Below are 19,383 nucleotides of genomic sequence, written 5' to 3' on the forward strand. Positions count from 1 at the left end.
AGGCTGCACCCACTCTGGCCACACCTACCCAGCCCCCCCCCAAGGGCAACCGCAATGCTGATGCGGCCCTCAGTGAAATTGAGTTTGACACCCCTGGTGTATATGCATAATTCATTGCCTTTATTTCGAACACTTGTAAGGGGTGTGAGAATAAATCAGAAGCATTCTAGGGATGCGGGGTATAGAAAAGGTTGGAAACCACTGATTTAGATGGAGAGACAATATCAAGGACACACTACAACAGCATTAATTAGCAATGGTTGAGGCTGCCAGAAGAGCAAGAACCAGAACTTTTTATGTCCCTCAACACCTGAAGCAGTAAAAGAGGAAGTAAAGAAGAAGCCCATCATCTACTGCACTTGTGCAAAGCAAGTCCTACCTTTCCCTTCAGTTCTCTTTCAGCTTCTGAGTGAACAGCAGCATTGAGGACATGCTCTTTCAGGCAAATTTCTTCCCTTTTTTTGCTGTGCATTTCCTTATATTTCAAAAATCTACAGTGAGGCACAGACAAAACTAAACTTCTTGAGATGCTTGGAATCAAGAATTATGGAGGCTTAGCCTTTCACTTTGACCTTCTAGTTTAAGCTTATTAGAACAACATTTCACAAACACATAAAATTGAGCATTACGTTCCTGCCCTAGGAGGGTAACTCTCTTTGCCTTTGTGGTTTGGGGGGAGAGAGATGTTGGATGTTTGCTCTCATTGACAACAATTTATTAAATAGGAAAGGCAGAATAGATCTTCCCACCTTTGGGCCTTATTGTGCGAGGGAGCACTTCAGTCTATTATACTGATTTCAGAAATACATTCCACCCTCAGTAAAGAGGCAGTTTTGTTCCATTCATCTAATCTAATGTTCATCCATGCATGCATATATGTGGCTGTGCTACATTCATGAGGGTTCTCGTCTCAACTCCAAGACCTGGAATTCTACTCTGTGAATCAGAGATAAAAACAATGTCTTTGATTCCGCAGTGATAGTACAGACCTTTCCTTCAGCATACATTTGATATCTCATGGTACCTCTTTGGAAGAACATAATAGACTAATAAATGCTTTCCATAATCCTTTCTAGTCCTAACAACATCAGTGTAAAATTACTTGCCATGGTGTTCCACTCCAAGACTTCTGAGAAAGAAAAGAAATTACAATGAAATCTAGAATCTATAAAAAGTAATCATCCTACTCTGGCATTCTTTTTTTAAAAAAGAATTTTATATTCCTTTCTCTGTCTTCTTTTGATCTTTGTAAGTTCAACAACTGTACACAAGCCATAACATTCTATATAAAGCACTTCCTGCCTTCATTTTTAGAAAGGTTAACAAGAACTATTACCCTGCCTCTCTTGCTAAATTGCTTCAGGGCTTTCTTCAGTCTTTTATATTTGTGTCTTCTAGCAAGTTCCGCAGATTAAGCATTTATATGACTCAGCATGAAGAACCTGTGAAATGTTTTGTTTTGATACATGACAAATCAAAATCTCCTTTTACATGAATGATGGCAAGTGCCTCCTGGACAAATTGGGTGGCTCATAATGATATCAAAATACACGAGTGATATCTGAATATTCCATTACAATACCAAACATACATTTCAGCTACACGGGATTTCTTCCTGTGGTCAAAGTGCTTTTGGGGCCATCAAACCAAATAATGGTTTCACCAGGCAGCAGTACTCAATATTTTCTATATTTGAAGGATTGACTTTTTGGCATCCAGTTTAAACACTTGTTAGAATTTTGTACCAGGTCCAATTACAGATAGTCCTTGATTTACATCCACAAGTGAGTCCAACATTTCTGTTGCTAAGCAAGGCAGTTGCTAAGTGAGTTTTGCCCCATTTTATGACCTTTTGCCATAGTTGTTTAGCGAATCACTGCAGTTAAGTGAATCATGCGGTCATTAAGCAAATCATCTCCCATTGAATTGGCTTGTCAGAAGCTGGCTAAGAAGGTTAGAAATGGTGCCCTCACATGATTCCAGGACAATGCAACTGTTATAAATATGTGCCACTTGCCAAGGTATATATGCTGTATGCTGTTGTCTCAGAAGGGGATGTGCTCTGTTTCTTCCCAAATGGGACAAGTGTCTAGTTGCATACTTCCCACCATTCAACATCAGAAGACTTGTCCAGAAATTATGTCATTGCTCTTTATCCTTTGGTTGTGGCCAATATTATGATTCTTCTAGTCATTCAAGACTTAGCTGCAGTTATCCCTTTAGATACTTCTTTTTCTTTTAATCAATTCTTAGGGACTTAACATGTACAAGCTAAATCCATCTCAGTAGACATCAAAGGATATTCTATGAAAGCTATTGCTTTATTTAGGAATCTTTGAGTGCTGGAGGTTTGTAAGGCCTTTACTTGGTCCCAGTCCTTAACTTTCACCAGCCACTATTGTATAGGCAATTGGTAAGATTCCTTTTGCTATACTGTGCTGCATCTACACCTAGTCTGACCATTTGCTGTTTCTCTTCACCTGTTAATAGCTTGTTAATAGCCTGTATGCATGAAGAATCCTGATATAAGCTCTATGCATATGCATCACTTATACCTGGACAAGACTGAATGAACCACTTAAAAGGTCCAGATAAACAGCCTATTTAGATAAACAAGCTGTTCTTTTGTAAATGTAGTGCCACCATATCAGAGCTGCAACACTAGGAAAGGAGGAAATGGCTGGAGGATCTGACCTCCCTTATACTACTTGGAGGACCCTGAAACGGTTGAGATTTGGAGTTTTTAAATGTAAAACCAGTATACTCAAGTGGAGGCTCTTAGTAGATAACAACATAATATGAGAACGTGGAGAGACACAGAACCCAGCCATCTGCTGATATGTCGACTACTACCAAAAACATGTACCAATAATGTCTTATTTTTGGTCAATGATTGGTAGTCTAAAGGAAGAAGGAGAAGGAGAAGACTGGATATCTGAATTTTTCACTCCAGATGTGGTAGCTCTACCATGAAGCCTAAAAGTGCAAATATAGAAAAGGAAATAGGAGATGGTTGTTAATTTTCCTTAGTACTGCTGTAATTTCTCCATTTCCCAAGTTCCAAGCCAGATGTCCTTAGGATGCAACACATTTTCCTGCTCCATGTATTTTATTCTGTTCTATTTACAGCAGTGAATACTACACCTAAGTAGAGAAAGGATAACTATTCTTCCTCACTGGGTTTACTAGATTTTAAAGTAGTTTTCTTTTTAATTTTATTTTTTAGTGCCATTGGCTGTGTTAGCACAAACAGAACTACTATAGTTAGTGAATGGTTCAGTATGTTATGCAAATCCAGGTCATTGGTGGTAATTCAATAAACCATGGTTAACTAAACTCAGGATTAGTATGTCATGTGTATGTAGTACATATGGGTTTTCTCCTGTCAATGTTTTTAGATAAAAAGAACATAAAAACTAACACAAATAGTAGAAAGTAAAAGAAGAGAAAAGAAAAAAAAGTGAAAAGAAAGAATAAAATGAAACTGAAAGAAGCTTCATATCTCCTGTGCAGCAAATATAATGGAAGCACAGTTACAAAATTATCTTTCATTCTGATTACAAAAAAGAAAACCTCATTTTTTTCTATTACCCAATTTTTATCTATTTAGCAAAACCACAAATAGGTGCATTTTCCCCACTTCATGCAAAAAATCTCTAAAGCATTCCAGTCAGCCATAAATATTAAGTGGTTGGTTTTTTTTCTCTGATCAAAGAATTTACCATCTCCACAAATTCCATCATCTTCACTAATTATTCCTCTATTATGAGTATTTTCCTCTATCAATCTTTTTTTTTATTGAAAATTTTTTAAAAGTTTTACAAAAAACAAGAAAAAACAACAACAAAAAATAAAACAACCCTCCCCCAAACTCTCCCAAACCACCCCCCTCCATCCCCCCCCCGAGCTTCCCAGAGCTGAATATAGGCTTAATTAAAATTTTAAAAATTCTAAAAAAAATTAATCAACTTATAAGGTAATTAACAATAAAATATATATAACAATAAAAACATATACATTAAAAAATACTTAGAAAAGAAAGAGAAAAGAAAAAGAAAAAAGAAATAAAGGAAAAAAAAGAAAGAAAGAATACAATCTATAAAACATCAAATTTAAATACAAGTTATGAAAAAGCTAAATGGTATTTTTTTATATCCAATTTATATTGTATGAAATTTATCCATTTTTCCCATACGGCAAAAAATTTCTCTTGTGATTGCTCCTTTAAAAAAGCCGAAATCTTTGCCATTTCCGCCAGATAAGAAACTTTAAAAAACCACTCTTGCAAGGTAGGCAAAGATTCCTTCTTCCAATATTGCCCTACTAACAGCCTTGCGGCTGTAATTAAATTTAACATCAATATAATCTCTTTAGTATCACAATCAGTAACAATACCTAACAAAAATAATTGTGGGGTAAATTTTACCCTCCTTCTAAAAATTCTTTGAATATTCCACCATATCTTAATCCAAAAAGTTTTTATATTTCTACATGACCACCAGATATGATACTAGGTAGCATCCAAACATCCACATCTCCAACATTTAGGCTGTAAGTCAGGATACATACGAGACATTTTTTCTGGATCAAGGTGCCATCTATAAAACATTTTATAAAAATTCTCCCTTAAGTTCTGGGCTTGCGTAAATTTAACATTTCTCACTCAGATAATTTCCCAGGTATCCAATAGAACTGGTTCACCAAAATTTTGTGCCCATTTAATCATACAATCTTTGATTAATTCTGATTCTGAATCCAGTTCCACTAGAACCCCGTAAATTCTCTTAACATAAGTTCGCCTTTGATCTTTTACTTGTTTAAAGAGATTCTCATCTTCTCTAAGCAAGCCTATATTGCTATCCATCTTCCATCTATCCATTATTTGTCTATATTGAAACCATGAATAGGTAATATTTTCATGTACTAAATCTTCCAAAGATTTTAACTGCCAATTTTGACCATCCCATTTAAGTAATTGTGTATAAGAGACCCTATCCATTTTAACTCCTCTCCTTATCCCCTCTATCGCATGCCCGGGTATAGCCCATAATGGTATTTTAAAATCACTTTTATAATATTTCCTCAAAACCCGAAGTAGAGGAATCCTTATAATATGAGATTTAAAAACCCTGTCAACTTTTTTATTAAAAATTAAATAGGCATGCCATCCAAAAAGTAAATCCCAACCCTCCAAATGGAGTATTTCTATATTTGTTAAGTTTACCCAATCACTAATTAATGTTAAAACCACAGCATCATAATATAATTTCAGATTTGGTACCTTGAGTCCACCTCTCTCACGGAAGTCCTGCAAAATTTTGAGCTTTACCCTTGGTTTCTTCCCTGCCCAAATAAATTTATTAATACCTTTCTGCCATTCATTTAAATTAACCTCATTCTTTAAAATGGGTAGCATTTGAAACAAGAAAAGAAATTTTGGTAAAACATTCATTTTAATCACTGCAATTCTTCCCAGAAGAGATAACTGTAACTTCTCCCAATTCTTCAAGTCTTTCTGTACCCTGACCCACAGCCTTTCATAATTATATTTATACAATTTTGCATTAGAAACAGACAGAGTGACCCCCAAATATTTTATCTTATCAACAACCTCAAAGTCAGTCAAATTAACCAAAGTCTGCTTATCCAGATTAGTCATATTTTTAGGTAATATTTTAGTCTTATTATTATTAATTTTAAAACCCGAAACCCGTCCATATTGATAAATCAATTGTAATAACTTTACTGCAGAATAGGTAGGTTGAGACAAAGTAACCACCAAGTCATCTGCAAAAGCTCTTAACTTATATTCTTTTTTGTTTATTTCTATTCCTTTTATTTCCTGTGACTCTCGAATTTTAATCAACAAAATTTCCAATGTTAAAACAAACAATAACGGTGACAATGGACATCCCTGTCTTGTACCTTTTTCTATTGCAAAAACCTCTGACAAGCCTCCATTAACAATAATTTGTGCTGTTTGTTTTTGATATATAGAACCAAAAGCTTGTAATATTTTTTCTCCAAAATTCATCTCCTCAATTACTCTTAGCATAAACTGCCAATTCAATTGGTCAAAAGCTTTTTCAGCATCTAAAAATATCAGCCCAGCAGAAATTTGGTTATTTTTATCTAAATATTCTAATAAATTAATAACTTGTCTAACATTATTTTTCATATACCTACCAGTTATAAAACCCGATTGATCCTTATGTATAAGCTGATGCAAAACCTTCATAAGCCTATTCGCTAAAATTTTTGTAAAAATCTTATAATCTACATTTAAGAGGGATATAGGCCTATAATTCTTTGGTAAGGTAAGATCTTGATCCTCTTTTGGAATCAAGGATATAAAAGCGCTGCACCATGACGGAGGAATCTCTGAACCCTGTAATATGTTATTAAAAAGCTCACATAAAGGTTGGGTCATCTCTTCTACTAAAGTTTTATAATAAATAGATGTCAAACCATCCGTACCCGGCACTTTACCTAGTTTTAATTATTTAATAACTGTCACAATTTCCTCATTAGTAATTAAATCATTAATTTCTTGTTTCTGATCTTCTGTTAATTTAGGAAAATTAGCCTCACTTAAATAATTGTTTATATCTAAAATTTGTACATTAGTACTCTTATATAGTTTTTGATAATAATCTAAAAAAGATTTCTTAATCAACTCCTTCTGATACACTAATTTACCATTATAATTTATTTTGTCTATAGTTCTCTGTCTCTGTTTCTTAATTGATAGGCCAACCATCTCCCTGGTTTATTAGCATTACAAAATGTATTTTGTTTCATAAACAATAAGTTAGTTGCAGTTTGATCAGCTATCAGCATGTTAAATTGTGTTTTTAACAACTTTATAGATTCTTTAATCTTTTCATCTGTAGGATTTAGAATCAGAGATTTTTCTTTTAATTTAATCTCATCTTCCAATTCCTTACGTTTCTGAATCTGCTTTTGTCTATGGACATTATTCATTTTTATCAGAATCCCATGCATAAAAGCTTTACCTGCATCCCATACCATTGATATTGATGTTCCCTTATGCATATTTAAAGCAAAATAATCCTTTAAACACTCCTTTAATTTTTGAACATTCCTTTCTTGTCAAAATAAGTTCTCATTCAGCCTCCAGGATCTCCTCTCCTCTTTTTCATGAACTAGTTCCATCCAGACTGGACTATGATCCGTCAATGACCTAGGAAAGATTTTTACATTGTTTACCCTGTTATATAAATCAGTTGTAATCAGGAAAAAGTCAATTTTTGAAAAAGATTGATGTCTATCTGAGAAAAAGGTAAAGTCTGTCTCCTCTTGGTTACGTTCACGCCAGTAATCCCTCAGCTCCCAGTCCTCTTTCAAATCAAAAAAAGCTTTGGGTAATTTAACCTGTTTAAGAAAAATGGAAGAACCTTTTTTGTCCCTTTGTGTATCTAAAACACCATTCCAATCTCCCATTAATATCACAGATCTATAATCCAACGAAATTATTTTCTGATGTAACAGTCTGTAAAATTGTTCCTGTTGATGGTTTGGTGCATACAGTCCCACTATAAGTATTTTCTTACCATATAAACCCAGTTCAATCATAACATATCTTCCTTGAAGATCTGATTCTACCAGACGAACTGGTAGATTTTGCTTAACATAAATAACCACACCCCCTTTTTTCCCAGGAGCAGGAGATACAAAGTGAGATCCCAAATGAGCATTGACTAAATATTTTTGATCTTTAAGTTGAATATGAGTTTCCTGCAAACAAATAATGTCATTATTATGTTGCTTTAAATAGTAAAAGATTTTCTTTCTTTTCTGAGGGGAATTAAGGCCGTTAACATTCCAGGTCAGGAACTTTGCCATCTCCCTTAACCAAAAGCCTGGAGAAGACTGCCTGAAGCTCTGCCATTGAGGAATGTGTTGCAGAACTCTTGGGTCTTGCTCCTCCCACCGGCATTGAGACACTTTCATGAGAAGATTCTTTAACTTCTTTCTTCTGTTGTTCCTTTTCCTTACGTCTATATGCTGCACGAGTCACTCTTTGCTCTTTAACCTCTCTTTGGCGCAGCCATTCCACCTGTGATTTTCCAGCAACCATCAAACCTAATCCTTCAGACTGCTGTTCCACCTCCTTGCCGCCCAGAGCTTTCTGAGTCATAGATGAAGATGAGCCTGCTCCCAGGACCGTATTATAGAACTCTTTGGCTTTAACAACTGTATTAAGTCTGTAACGTGTCCCCACATGGCTCAAAACAATACCCATCGGGATCTCCCATCTAAATGGCATCATTAGCTAGAAAAGCAAAGTCTTTTCTATTTCTTAAAATTTTAGATGGGATTTCCTTTAAAATGATAACATCTTGGGCAGCAATCTGGAATCTCTTGTTATAAAAAGCTTGTATAATTTCATTACGCAGAGATCTCTTTGCAAAGTAGATCACCACATCTCTTGGCAGGTTCTTTTGTTTCGCAATCCAGGAATTAACTCTGTAAATTTTTTCCACTTCTCTACGTAATCCATCTTTATCCCTATTCAGAACAAGAGCTAGATCATTAATCACCATCTCCATCAGATCTTGATTCATGTCTTCTTTAAGACCCCTAAGTCTCAAAGCATATTCCATTTGCCTATACTGAGAGATAAGAATATCCTCTTGTGAGATTTCCATCTTTTTTTCCATATCTTGAAATTTGTCCTCAAGGAGGTCTACTTTTTCTGCAACCTCTTCCACTCTGGAATCCAACTTCACAACCACAGAAGCCAAACCTGATATAGCTGTAACTATGTCTTGCCTCAAAATAATATTATTCTCCATTAAAAGCTCCTTCATTTCCTCTTTAGTTTCAGATTTATTCTGTTCAAAAAGATCCTTCATTTCCTCTTTGCTTTCAGACTTGCTCTGTTCAAGAAGTTGCTTCATTTCCTCCCTGATTTGAGATACAGCATTTCCCATTATATCTTTAATGTCTTGTGCAGATAAGCCTGGCAAGGGAGGAGAAGGTGGAGGTGTAACCTTAGGTTGCAGCACTGGTAGTGTAGCTTTAAGTTGTTGTTGTATGATTGCAATTGCAGGAGAGGAAACCACCTTAGAAACTATAGAAGCTGGTTGTCTCTTTGAAGCCATTTTTAAAAAATCTTATTCTCTCTTTCTTCTTAAAAAAAAAAAGAAAAATACTAAAATCCTTAAAATTAAAAAAGAAAAACAGGGAGAGTGCAAGAAAAGAACTTCAAAACCTCAAAAACACTTTAAAAGAAAAAGAAAACTTAAAAGAAAAAAAGGACTGTGCTGTCCATACGTTTCATTTAAATCCGTTCTTTCTTTCCGAAAAAAAGTACTTTCAAAACACCATCTTACTTTCACTCTCACTCTCCACCACAAAAAAAACAAAAGAAAAAGAATCTACATAAACTAAAAGAGAAATAAAAAGAAATAAAACTCTACACTCTAAGTAAAATCCTTTAAACAGTTCTGTCTGCTTTAAAAGTCACTCACCAGAAAACTTTAAGCGCGGAGATGGTAGCGGCATTTCACTTTGTTTCCGAAGAAACAAAGACAGCTGGGAGGCGGAGAAAGCACGAACTCCGAGGGAACACTCTTTCTACCCCCCAAAAAAAGAAATCCAGGGGGCGTTAAGAGGTTCTACCTCGTGTGGTCTCTATCCCTTCCCTTCGCCCGGGAAGGGAATTTCGAGCCACGGGCCAGCTGGTGTGCGCTGTGCTCCGCAGATCTAACGCCGTCCCAGGAGGACGGCTACAGAGTAGCCGCCATCATCGTCGCTGACCACCGGAAGCTCTCTTTCCTCTATCAATCTTGTCCACTTCTTCAAAAGGATACTTTAAACCTCCTTGGGATGGTGGTGGTTATGTTCTTCCTTGTCCTCTGGGGACATCAGTTCCATGCTGCAAAAATCTGGATAGCTGCTAGATAAGCTGCAAAAGCTTAGCGTTTTCCATTTAGTTTTGCTCCCAACTAGGGAGATTCACAAGGCATCTCAAAGGAAAGCATTACAAAGTAAGGCAGTCCTTGTAGAGTACTAGCAGAAAGTCATTTCAAGTTTTTGGGCAGAGCTCTCAGACTCTGGTTGTCCACTAAGGACAATGTGTGAAAGAGAGATGGAAGAGAAGAACAGGTTTGTGTGGTGAGAGTGTCGCAAGAATAAATAGGAATGGAAGGTGGAAGGATTTAGAAATACCTACAATGGAAGATTGGAGGTGAAGCTGGTGGAATTGACAGGGATGGGGCAGCTTTGATGAAAGGAAAGACTTTGACAAGTTTTATTTCTACTGGGAAACCATTTTTGGACGTTCTGTGAAAAACTGAAAGAAATGAAAACTTGATTTTGGGATCTGTTGCTTAGAATTGCATGAATGTATAGAAATAATATAAACAAATGTTAATTTTAAATAAAGACTTTAATGCATTTGTACATACACACACATGCCCACACATGGAAGCCATTCTTTTTCTCATTTTCCTCTATCTTGCTTGCACTTTCACTTTTTTCTTTCCTGAGCCTTTTCTTTTTTGAAATCTTTTTTCTGTTTATGAAAAGAAAAGAAAACTTTGAGAAGAGGGTCAGAAAGGCTGAATCCTTCCTCCCACAATACAATTTCTCAATTTTAACTGTACTTTTTGCAAAACCTGTTCATCAGATTTGTGCAATAAGTCTTTTACTAAAAAAGCCAATCAAGCAGCTATCAACTAAAGTGAATTTGGTCACAATAAAAGTTAATTTTGGGGAAAACAGATTGAATTGTTGAGCATGAAATATAATTACAACAGAAATATTGAGAAGAACTTTCATGGAGAAGTAACTCCTGATCAGTGAATACTGCAGTTTTAGTGTAACTACTTGTAACAAAGTAAGAATAAAAATTCTGGGCTTGTTTTTGTCCTAGGTAAGTTATGGTTTTTAGGTTTGAATATCACATGAATGCAACTCTTTTAATATCAAGGTTGGTTTTTTTTTTCATTTTTAAGGATTTGAAGCTAGGGAAACTGATGGTTTTGATGAATTGTTTAACTGTGGGTTTAATAAATTAGAATGGTCTACGTTCACATGTTCACAATGACTAGTGTTATAAATACATAAAACACATTAAGCCAGAACCAAATGAACCATATTAGGGCTCGCTTATCACAATGCACAAAGAGATGGTCACAGAGACAGCGTACTTTTAGGATTCTATCTTCGTTAGAAAGAGAGTTCGCTATTTCATTCTTAGTATCCCTTTCAAGTGAAAAGTATAAGACTCTGTTGGATAATGCATTCTACCCAGACTAATTTGGGGGGCTCTCGATTCTCTTCCCTCAGGAGCCGTGTGCCTCTGTGGAAGTATGCTGATGCCACGTGCCAGACTGGGAAAAGAAAAGGGTATGACTAGCTTCTTGGTCTGTGTTTTTGAGGCAATTAGTCTAATGGGGCCATGCGTACGAATGCAGCCTGTCTCATTATCTCTGGCTAGCCTACAGCTCCTTTTGTAGGTTTCTAAATGGTTGCTTGGTTCTGCAGACGGTTGTAGGTTTTGTTAGTTGAGGAGAAATGACAAAGCAAGTAGATGTCTCCCCTTGTCTCTAAGAGACGATACACAAAAAGGTTATTTGGCTCTTTTTTTCTTGACCCTATCTTGAGGGATGGTGGGGAAAATTTTACTTTGGGCGGGAGGCAGACATAAATGGGAACAATGTGGTTGCACATAACCTGACCTTATAAAACGGCATCTTATTCCAGCATTTGATTAGAGCTTTGCCCTGGAAGGTTATATCACAAGCCCTCTTGTGGCCTTGAAGAGACCAAGACTATGATGAACCACAGTATTAAGGTAACGGTTATGCCCCTTTGTAATTGGCCAAAATGTATAAAGAGAGGTTTATGTTGACTTTAAAACAGCAATTGAAGAGAGATGCAAGCTGAAAACCTCTCAGAAAGTGCAGAGGACTAATTTAGAAAAGAATGGAAAATAATTGACCAATCTAATGTTACTATACAATTTGAAATTAAATCTGTATGTTGAAAATAGTTATTTCAACAGGCTTGGGTTTATATGGCAGACTGCAATCCTGCTGATTGTATAGAATCTTATGAAATTCAAATATATGAATCAATTTAAAATTGATGCAGTAGATATATAAACTTGTACTATGCTTAAAAGTAACCGATTTTTCTTTGTTACTCTTGATTTCTACCATGCTGTCATGTCTCGGTTGCATCAGAGCACTAAGAAGGGTATGGAGAAGAAAAGCAATACTATTATCTCTGGTCAGATTATTTTAGAGACCTTAGGTACAAGAAATGTCCCCCTTGAATAAATGCACATTGAGGATGTTGATGTTAACCTTGGATTAAATGGATGAAAAGTTGAGTCAAGTAACCCTCATTAAGCAAAGACCTTGTGGGGGAGGACCCTGGGAAGCAAGATTCCTAGCAGAAAAATTGAAATTGTGCTGCATGAAGAAACAATCAAAGGGGCAACAGTAAATGTGCTTGAATAGAGTAAGAGAGAGATGGAAGATGGAAAAAGAGACCAGTAAGAATTGTCTTTCTTGATCTGGAGAAGGAGAGGGTGCTGAATAATTTAAGTGCCACTGATGCATTCCATACCAGATTTTAAATGAAGCCATCTGGAAAAGAAGCTGCAAGTAAATGACTGCAAACACTTTATGGATTTTTTGCTTAAAACAGAAAAAAAGATGAATTTATGATTTATGGTTTAGATGATTAGCCAGGGTAGATTGTAAAAGAAGAGATTTATGTTATAATCAGAGAAACAGATAAATTTATGACTGTAGGTATAACTGCTGTAAAGATTAGAACCTACGTCTGTGTATTTTTATCTTCCTTTTTCTTCCTATTTTTCTTCTACTTTTTCTTCTTCTACTTTTACCTTTCTCTTCGACTTATTTTCTTCTCTTTTTCTTACTTCATATTCAACTGAATTAGTTTTTAGCTTCCTTTTAAAAATATTTAATTATATATATATATATAAATAAAGCTGCAAGCACTGCAGATATTCACTGGTGGAAAAAGAGTTCTGACTTCTTGGTATCAGAAAGAAAATACTAAATTGGGGCTGAGAAAATGGCAAAAAAGGAGCCCAAATGATTGAAAATGGAGTGGTGAGTTAAAGCACTTTTGATGCAAAGAAGGTTTACAAACTAGGTTTGCTAGTTTCAAAAAATAAATGGTCAAAGTTACAAGTTACAGTTACAGTGCATAGCATCAGTGGATGAAATTATGCACGATATGGAGGAAAATGAATGAGAGTTTTTGTTTTCCTTCTAGCCACTGGCTAGGTCACTTTAAAAAAGGGATCACACAAATTGATGGGAGCTATTGATGGCCACTAGTTTTGCCGTTTATATGTAATCACTGAACGGTATGACTCAAAACACTGGAGAATGCAAACTGGAGGGATTACAGGTTTTTGATCCTGCTCATGAACTTGCTTGAAGCATCTCATTAGCCATTACACAAAATGGTCGTGGTTTACTGAATTTCTCCAATTCCTGAAATTAGTCTCAATAAGGAATGTTTTCCCAGTATCAAGAAGAAAGGGGTTATAGATCCCCATGTCTCTTACTAGTTAATGCCATCTGCATTTTGAAACATCAGTTATTTTGCATATAAAGTGCAAAAAATGGCTTAGTTCCCAGAACACACTTATGGCTATCCTACCCATGATTTTTTTTCAATCATCCCAATTCTCTGGGTTCACACTGCATAAAATAACCCCAGTGGTTGCTTTGCATAATGCACCTGTTGTAACCCTGATCAAAGAACTGGGAAGCAGCAAAGAAAAAATTATGTGAGCTACCTTGAGGCTTGAAAAGAAGTGCATCATTAGTGCAAGCCTCCTCCCTTTTTTTCTCATTTATATTAGAAAAACAAAAAAGTTTTGTTATTAATCCAGATCTTTTTTTCTGCTCCCCCTCCCCAATTCCTCCTATTTAGAAGTATCTCTTTGTTACAATCTGAATGCATATTAATTTAACCAAAGGAAGGATAATTGAAATGTTGGCTGGAATTATGGGAATTACAGTGCAGCATATCTGGAGGGTATTATTATTAAGAAAGCAACCTTATTATAATATTATATTCTCTGGTGTCCTTGGTGCATTCTTAAGTTTCTTTGTCAGAATTAATTTCAGCTTCTCAGGGAAAATGGTATGCTTTAGCATAGAACATCCTTATTATTAACATAGACTTGGTTCACATGCAACATACTGCATCACAAAGTAGCCAGTCATCTTTTTATGTCAGCAAACCTGGTCTGAATGACAAATTCATGGTTTAAGTGCAATATTTCTCAATCTTGGAAACTTCCAAATGTGTGGAGTTTAATTCCCAGATTGTTCAGTTAATCAGTTCTAGGACTGAAGTCCGCAAATCTTAAAGTTTGCTAAGGTTGAGGAAGCACTGGTTTAGTGGGCTGTGTGAATTCACAAAATCAGATTAACAGATCAACTGCTAACAGATTAACAGATTGCAACTTCTATTAAGTCCTTAATAAAAATTGCTACAGTTGCTCTTTGATAGCCTAAATGGATCATTCAACAAAAGAGGGGGGGAAGGACTGAAATTTTTTCTAAGGGTGTTTGTGGAGAAGAGTGATTCAAAGACCGCAAATGTAAACCAGGCGTACTATGAATTTTATATGATTCTGTGGTTTTATTTTAAATTGCTCAGAGATGTGCAAGTGAGATGGGAAGTACTGAAAAAAGATAAATAAATAAACAATTAAAAATAAAATAAATACTTGGGGTGGGGCATGGAGTATAAGATGGCTGTTTGTGTTATTGGATAGAAAACTGAGTGCTGAGAAAATGAATGGGAATATCGGAAAGGAGACCAAGAGGGCTTGGCATTCTCACCCACTGCAAGGCCAGCTTGTATGACCTAATGAATGGGAATATCGGGAAGGAGACCAAGGGGGCTTGGCATTCTCACTCACTGCAAGGCCAGCTTGTATGACCTAATGTTTGTTACAGCAGCATGCCAGGATTCTATGAGCAGTCAATGGGGGAAGTCAGGTTCACTTAATGACTGCACGATTCGCTTAACAACTGCAGTAATTCACTTATCAACTGTGGCAAAATGTCATAAAATGGCGCAAAAAATCACTTAACTGCCTTGCTTAGCAACATAAATTTTAGGCTGAATTGTGGTCATAAATCGAGGACTACCTGTGTATCCACTAAAAAACTATTCTGAACTTTTAATTTACAATTTAATTGCTTTAAAAAGCTTGTTATTTATTTCTAGTCACTCATGCCATTCAAAATAGTATAATGAGAATAATTTGCACATCTTACTAGTTACAGATTTAGTTCTATTTAGAATAAAGCTATTATTTTCAGTTCTGAATGGTAATTGGCATCCCTTTCTGGATCTCCACTTTTTCTCCGCTCTCGCCTCACATTTTCACCCATCACTTTGTATAACCTAGTGGAAAAACATTTTCCTCTAGGTCAGATTCATTGAGAATATTGTATGGTTTCCGTACAATTGTTCCCTGGTGGTTTCATTATCCCCATTCTCTGGGGTACAGCATGGAACTATAAAATCCTATTTTCAAATATATCCACAGCCAAAATAGCACCAATTCATATTTTGTGACATAATTTTAGTCCTTTGATTCATAATTTAAGTCTGCATTTTACCTCCCATACATGTTTTTTATCCATTTTTCCATGATGAACCCACCTTCATTTAGGTCTATTACATCTTTCGTCTTTTTCTTAATTTCACAGTCATAAAGGGGTGACATGATAGCAGTATTCCAGTATTTAAGGGGCTGCCACAAAGAAGAGGGGTCAAATTATTCTCCAAAGCACCAGAGGGCAGGAAAATAAACAATGGTTGGAAACTGACCAAAGAGAAAAGCAACCTGGAACTAAAGAGAAACTTCCTAAAAGTAAACACAATTAACCAGTGGAAGAGCTTGCCTTCAGAAATTGTGGGCACTCCATCACTGAGATTTTTAAGAAGAGACTAGACAGTCACTTGTCTGAAATGGTATAGGTTCTCCTGCTTGAGCAGAGGGCTGGACTAGAAGACCTTCAAGGTCCCCTCCAGCTCTATTCTATTCTGATCTACTTTTATTTCATTCATTTCCTAATTCATATTCTTTTTAATTTATTCCTCATGTTTTAAAACTCAATTTTTCATATAGGAAATCATCAGATGGACCCATAGGCCTTGACCTCTTAATGCTATCCTAGTTTTAATCAATCAAGGTTTTTTGCACAAGAATTAGACAAGGCTAGCAGACTGGTTTACACTTATGCTACTTGCAATATTCTCTGCTGAAAGCAAGAACAGGCACCAATATTTCCTGTTTATTTTGGCCAATATGTCATCAACACAACCAGAACCACATTTTAGCCCAAGGATGCTCATGCTAGAATCCCTAATGTAAAAACTACCTTGCAAATAAATATATATGCAGTGTACAAACACACATTCAGGAGGCATCAAATTCAATTCTCTCCTTCCTCCACTGAGATTACTTTCTTCTCCGTGGCCAGTACCCTAGCCTATCTATTAGGCAGAGTGAGGTAGTCAATCATTTTCAGTATCATGAACAGGAAGCAAATGGCTAGCTATCTTCTTGATTATTAGAGATGTTTATAGGATTTTCTGCCTCAGGGACACCAAGAGCTGCCTTGGATGCTATGCAGAGCTGATCATAATACCCAGGATTGCTCAAGTTACTTTTTAAACTAGAAGTAAAGTCTCAGATCCCTCTCTCTGTCTCTGAATACAACTCTTAATGATGGCAGAATAACATAACCATTTACTCACTTGCTTTTCAATACAAAATCAGCAGTTGGCTTTACACTAACAGTGAAAGCAAGTCTATTTCAGGCAACCATCAATGTCTTGGGTCATTGCTCAGTTGAAACTGATGGCTTTGCTGTGACATCTCTCTGCAGATTTAAAAAAAAAAAGTTACCTTGAAGGAGGTTCGATATCTCTTCCCACCTAGTAAACTAAATTTGCCTTTCTTACCCTCTCAGCTAAATTTCCTTATATCTTTGGTATCTGTGCTGTTCCAGAGATTGATTCCTCATTCATAGACTGTCAGTGTTTTTGATTCACACATCATATCTAGCCATAATGTACCTTTTTGTTTCTAACAGAGTAATGTTTGAACCCACCCACTATTCAACAAAGCATACTTTAAAATAAACCTTGGTGACCCCAATTTATCTTTTTAATTATATTCATGAAAGTCATGCCAGGGGAACCTTGGTGATATAATCTCCACAACAGAATATATTTTTAAGGCAGAAACGAGGAAGTTCCTTGTTTTATTAACCATTTCTCTGGTGGAAATTACATCTTCCATCCACGAGGATCAGGTTTTATAATAATGAAGCATGCTGGGACACGTAGTTCTGGAATATTGCACTTTCTCCAACTTCGACCTACCTTTGAAATGTACTCACTTACATCATGTCTTTACAGGTTCAGAGGGCCACCTCAGTTCTCCTGCTCTTGCTGCTGTGCTCCTTTGCCAGGGCCAAGCAAGCTGTGCCAGACTGTTGCCAGCAAAAAAGCTGTTCATGCCGCATCTTTGATCTGCTCCATGGGATGGGCAACCATGCCGCCGGCATCCTGACCATTGGCAAACGTGGCAGTACCACGACTACTAAGGGTTTCCAGAGCCGCCTTTACCGCCTTTTGCATGGGTCAGAAAACCAGGCTGCTGGGATTCTCACAATGGGCAAGAGAGCAAGTGGGATACCCTTGCGCCTCAACAAGAATGCGCCCAGCATCTCCCAGATGATGCCAACTCCTGTGCTGCAGAGCCTGACCCAGTCATGGGATGCCTGATTCCCCAGAAGACCAGTGCCATAAATCACAATTACTAAAAAATTACAAATAAGGAAACCCTTTTCAAGAGTTTGCACAAGTCCTTCCTGCTTTCTATCATCACTGCTGTTAGTTGCTATTTTACACCAGCCAGGTGCTAGGTGCTGCCCAAAGATAGCAGCGGTGCAGTTCTTTCATTCTGTAAATAGTTCTTTCATTTATCTGTCACCACATTCTCTTCCAAATAAAGCCTCTTGTGTTTAATAACTGAAAAGATCTGTGTGAATTCAACCCAGAAACCCTTGATGGATCAACTAAAGACCCATCTCTACCAGCTTTCTACCTCTCAAACTCTTTTATATAGAAAGCAGGATATGTAAGACTCCCCCACCCCTTCTGCTGCTCAGAGCCACAACACCTCTGAATAGGAAAGCTCAAATTGCCTAGTCTATATTGCCTCCAATTGTCTATAAAACTACCAATGAACCTTCAGCAAGCCAAACATCCAGGCAGAATTTCCTTGACATTTTCCTTGTCAATCATGAATGTTAACCCAGCAGGAGTGCCGATCCCATTTTCTGCCAGATATGGTTCATACCACAGTTTTAAAGCTTTTTTAAAAAGGCAAATTCCACTGCCATAATCTCCGTGCTTCCAAACTGTTTGAGCTCTACTGATCTATCTCTACAATAACTGCTTCTGCCTATCCAACACTGCCTGACCAGATCTGTTGCTTTTGTATGATTTCATGGGGTTGGCAGCAGTTGGCAGCCAGAGGGCAGTGTTGGCAAAGAAAGCTGGCTACTCTTTGTGTGCTAGATTCTTTTGTGTGCTGACAGATGTTTGATTGACCATCTAAGGCAATGGTGGCAAACCTATGGCATGGGTGCCAGAGGTGGCACTCAGAGCCCTCTCTGTGGGCACGGGTGCCATCACCCCAGTCCTAGGCCTTCAGCCTGGTTTTATAAAATCTTTTCCTTTAGGCCTCCGCTGCCATGTGCAAAAAAAAAAAAAAAAAGGTTCAATCAAGCAATTTCAACTTCTCCCGGAAAAAAAAAGATCGTGCGAAGTTGGAATTGATTGATTGAACTTTTTAGTCCCACCCTGTCTGCCATTACCACTGCAGCCACGCCCACCTAATGGGCCACGCCCACCCAATGGGCCACACCCAGCCAATGGGCCACACCCAGCCAGCACTTGATGCATAAGTGAGTTTGGGGTTGCAGTTTGGGCATTCAATCTCTAAAAGGTTTGCCATCACTAGGCTAGGCAGTCTGATCTGGAATCTATAATTCAAACTATGTAAGAAATCTTTGTGGTTAGTACAAAGTTGGCTCAGGAACACTTCTTATTTGGGGCTTCCTTGTCCCACAGAATCCTAGCCCAAATGAAGCTAACCAATGTATATCTAAATAGAAGGTTCTTTCCTTTTTCATCTTCTTTACTTTTTACAAATTGAGCAGTAACTTGCTTACAGCCAGCATTAAATATAATTCAGTCCAATAGCATCCTCTGTACAGAAGCAGGCATCATAATTCGCAGATTCATTAGGGCAGTGAT

General features: G+C 36.9%; 1 protein-coding gene across 1 annotated transcript; it reads left to right on the forward strand.

Annotated features, from left to right (window-relative positions):
* Positions 1 to 11,806: 11,806 nt before the first annotated feature.
* Positions 11,807 to 18,117, forward strand: HCRT (hypocretin neuropeptide precursor). The gene is made up of 2 exons (XM_039347225.1): positions 11,807 to 11,827; positions 17,476 to 18,117. The coding sequence occupies exons 1-2, from the start codon at positions 11,807 to 11,809 to the stop codon at positions 17,842 to 17,844; spliced, it is 390 nt and encodes a 129-aa protein (XP_039203159.1). The 3' UTR covers positions 17,845 to 18,117.
* The last annotated feature ends 1,266 nt before the right edge of the window (positions 18,118 to 19,383 follow it).

Source organism: Crotalus tigris, unplaced genomic scaffold, assembly GCF_016545835.1.
Source record: "Crotalus tigris isolate CLP2741 ecotype Arizona unplaced genomic scaffold, ASM1654583v1 scf7180000018057.1800818, whole genome shotgun sequence".
NCBI classification, from domain to species: Eukaryota; Metazoa; Chordata; class Lepidosauria; order Squamata; family Viperidae; genus Crotalus; species Crotalus tigris.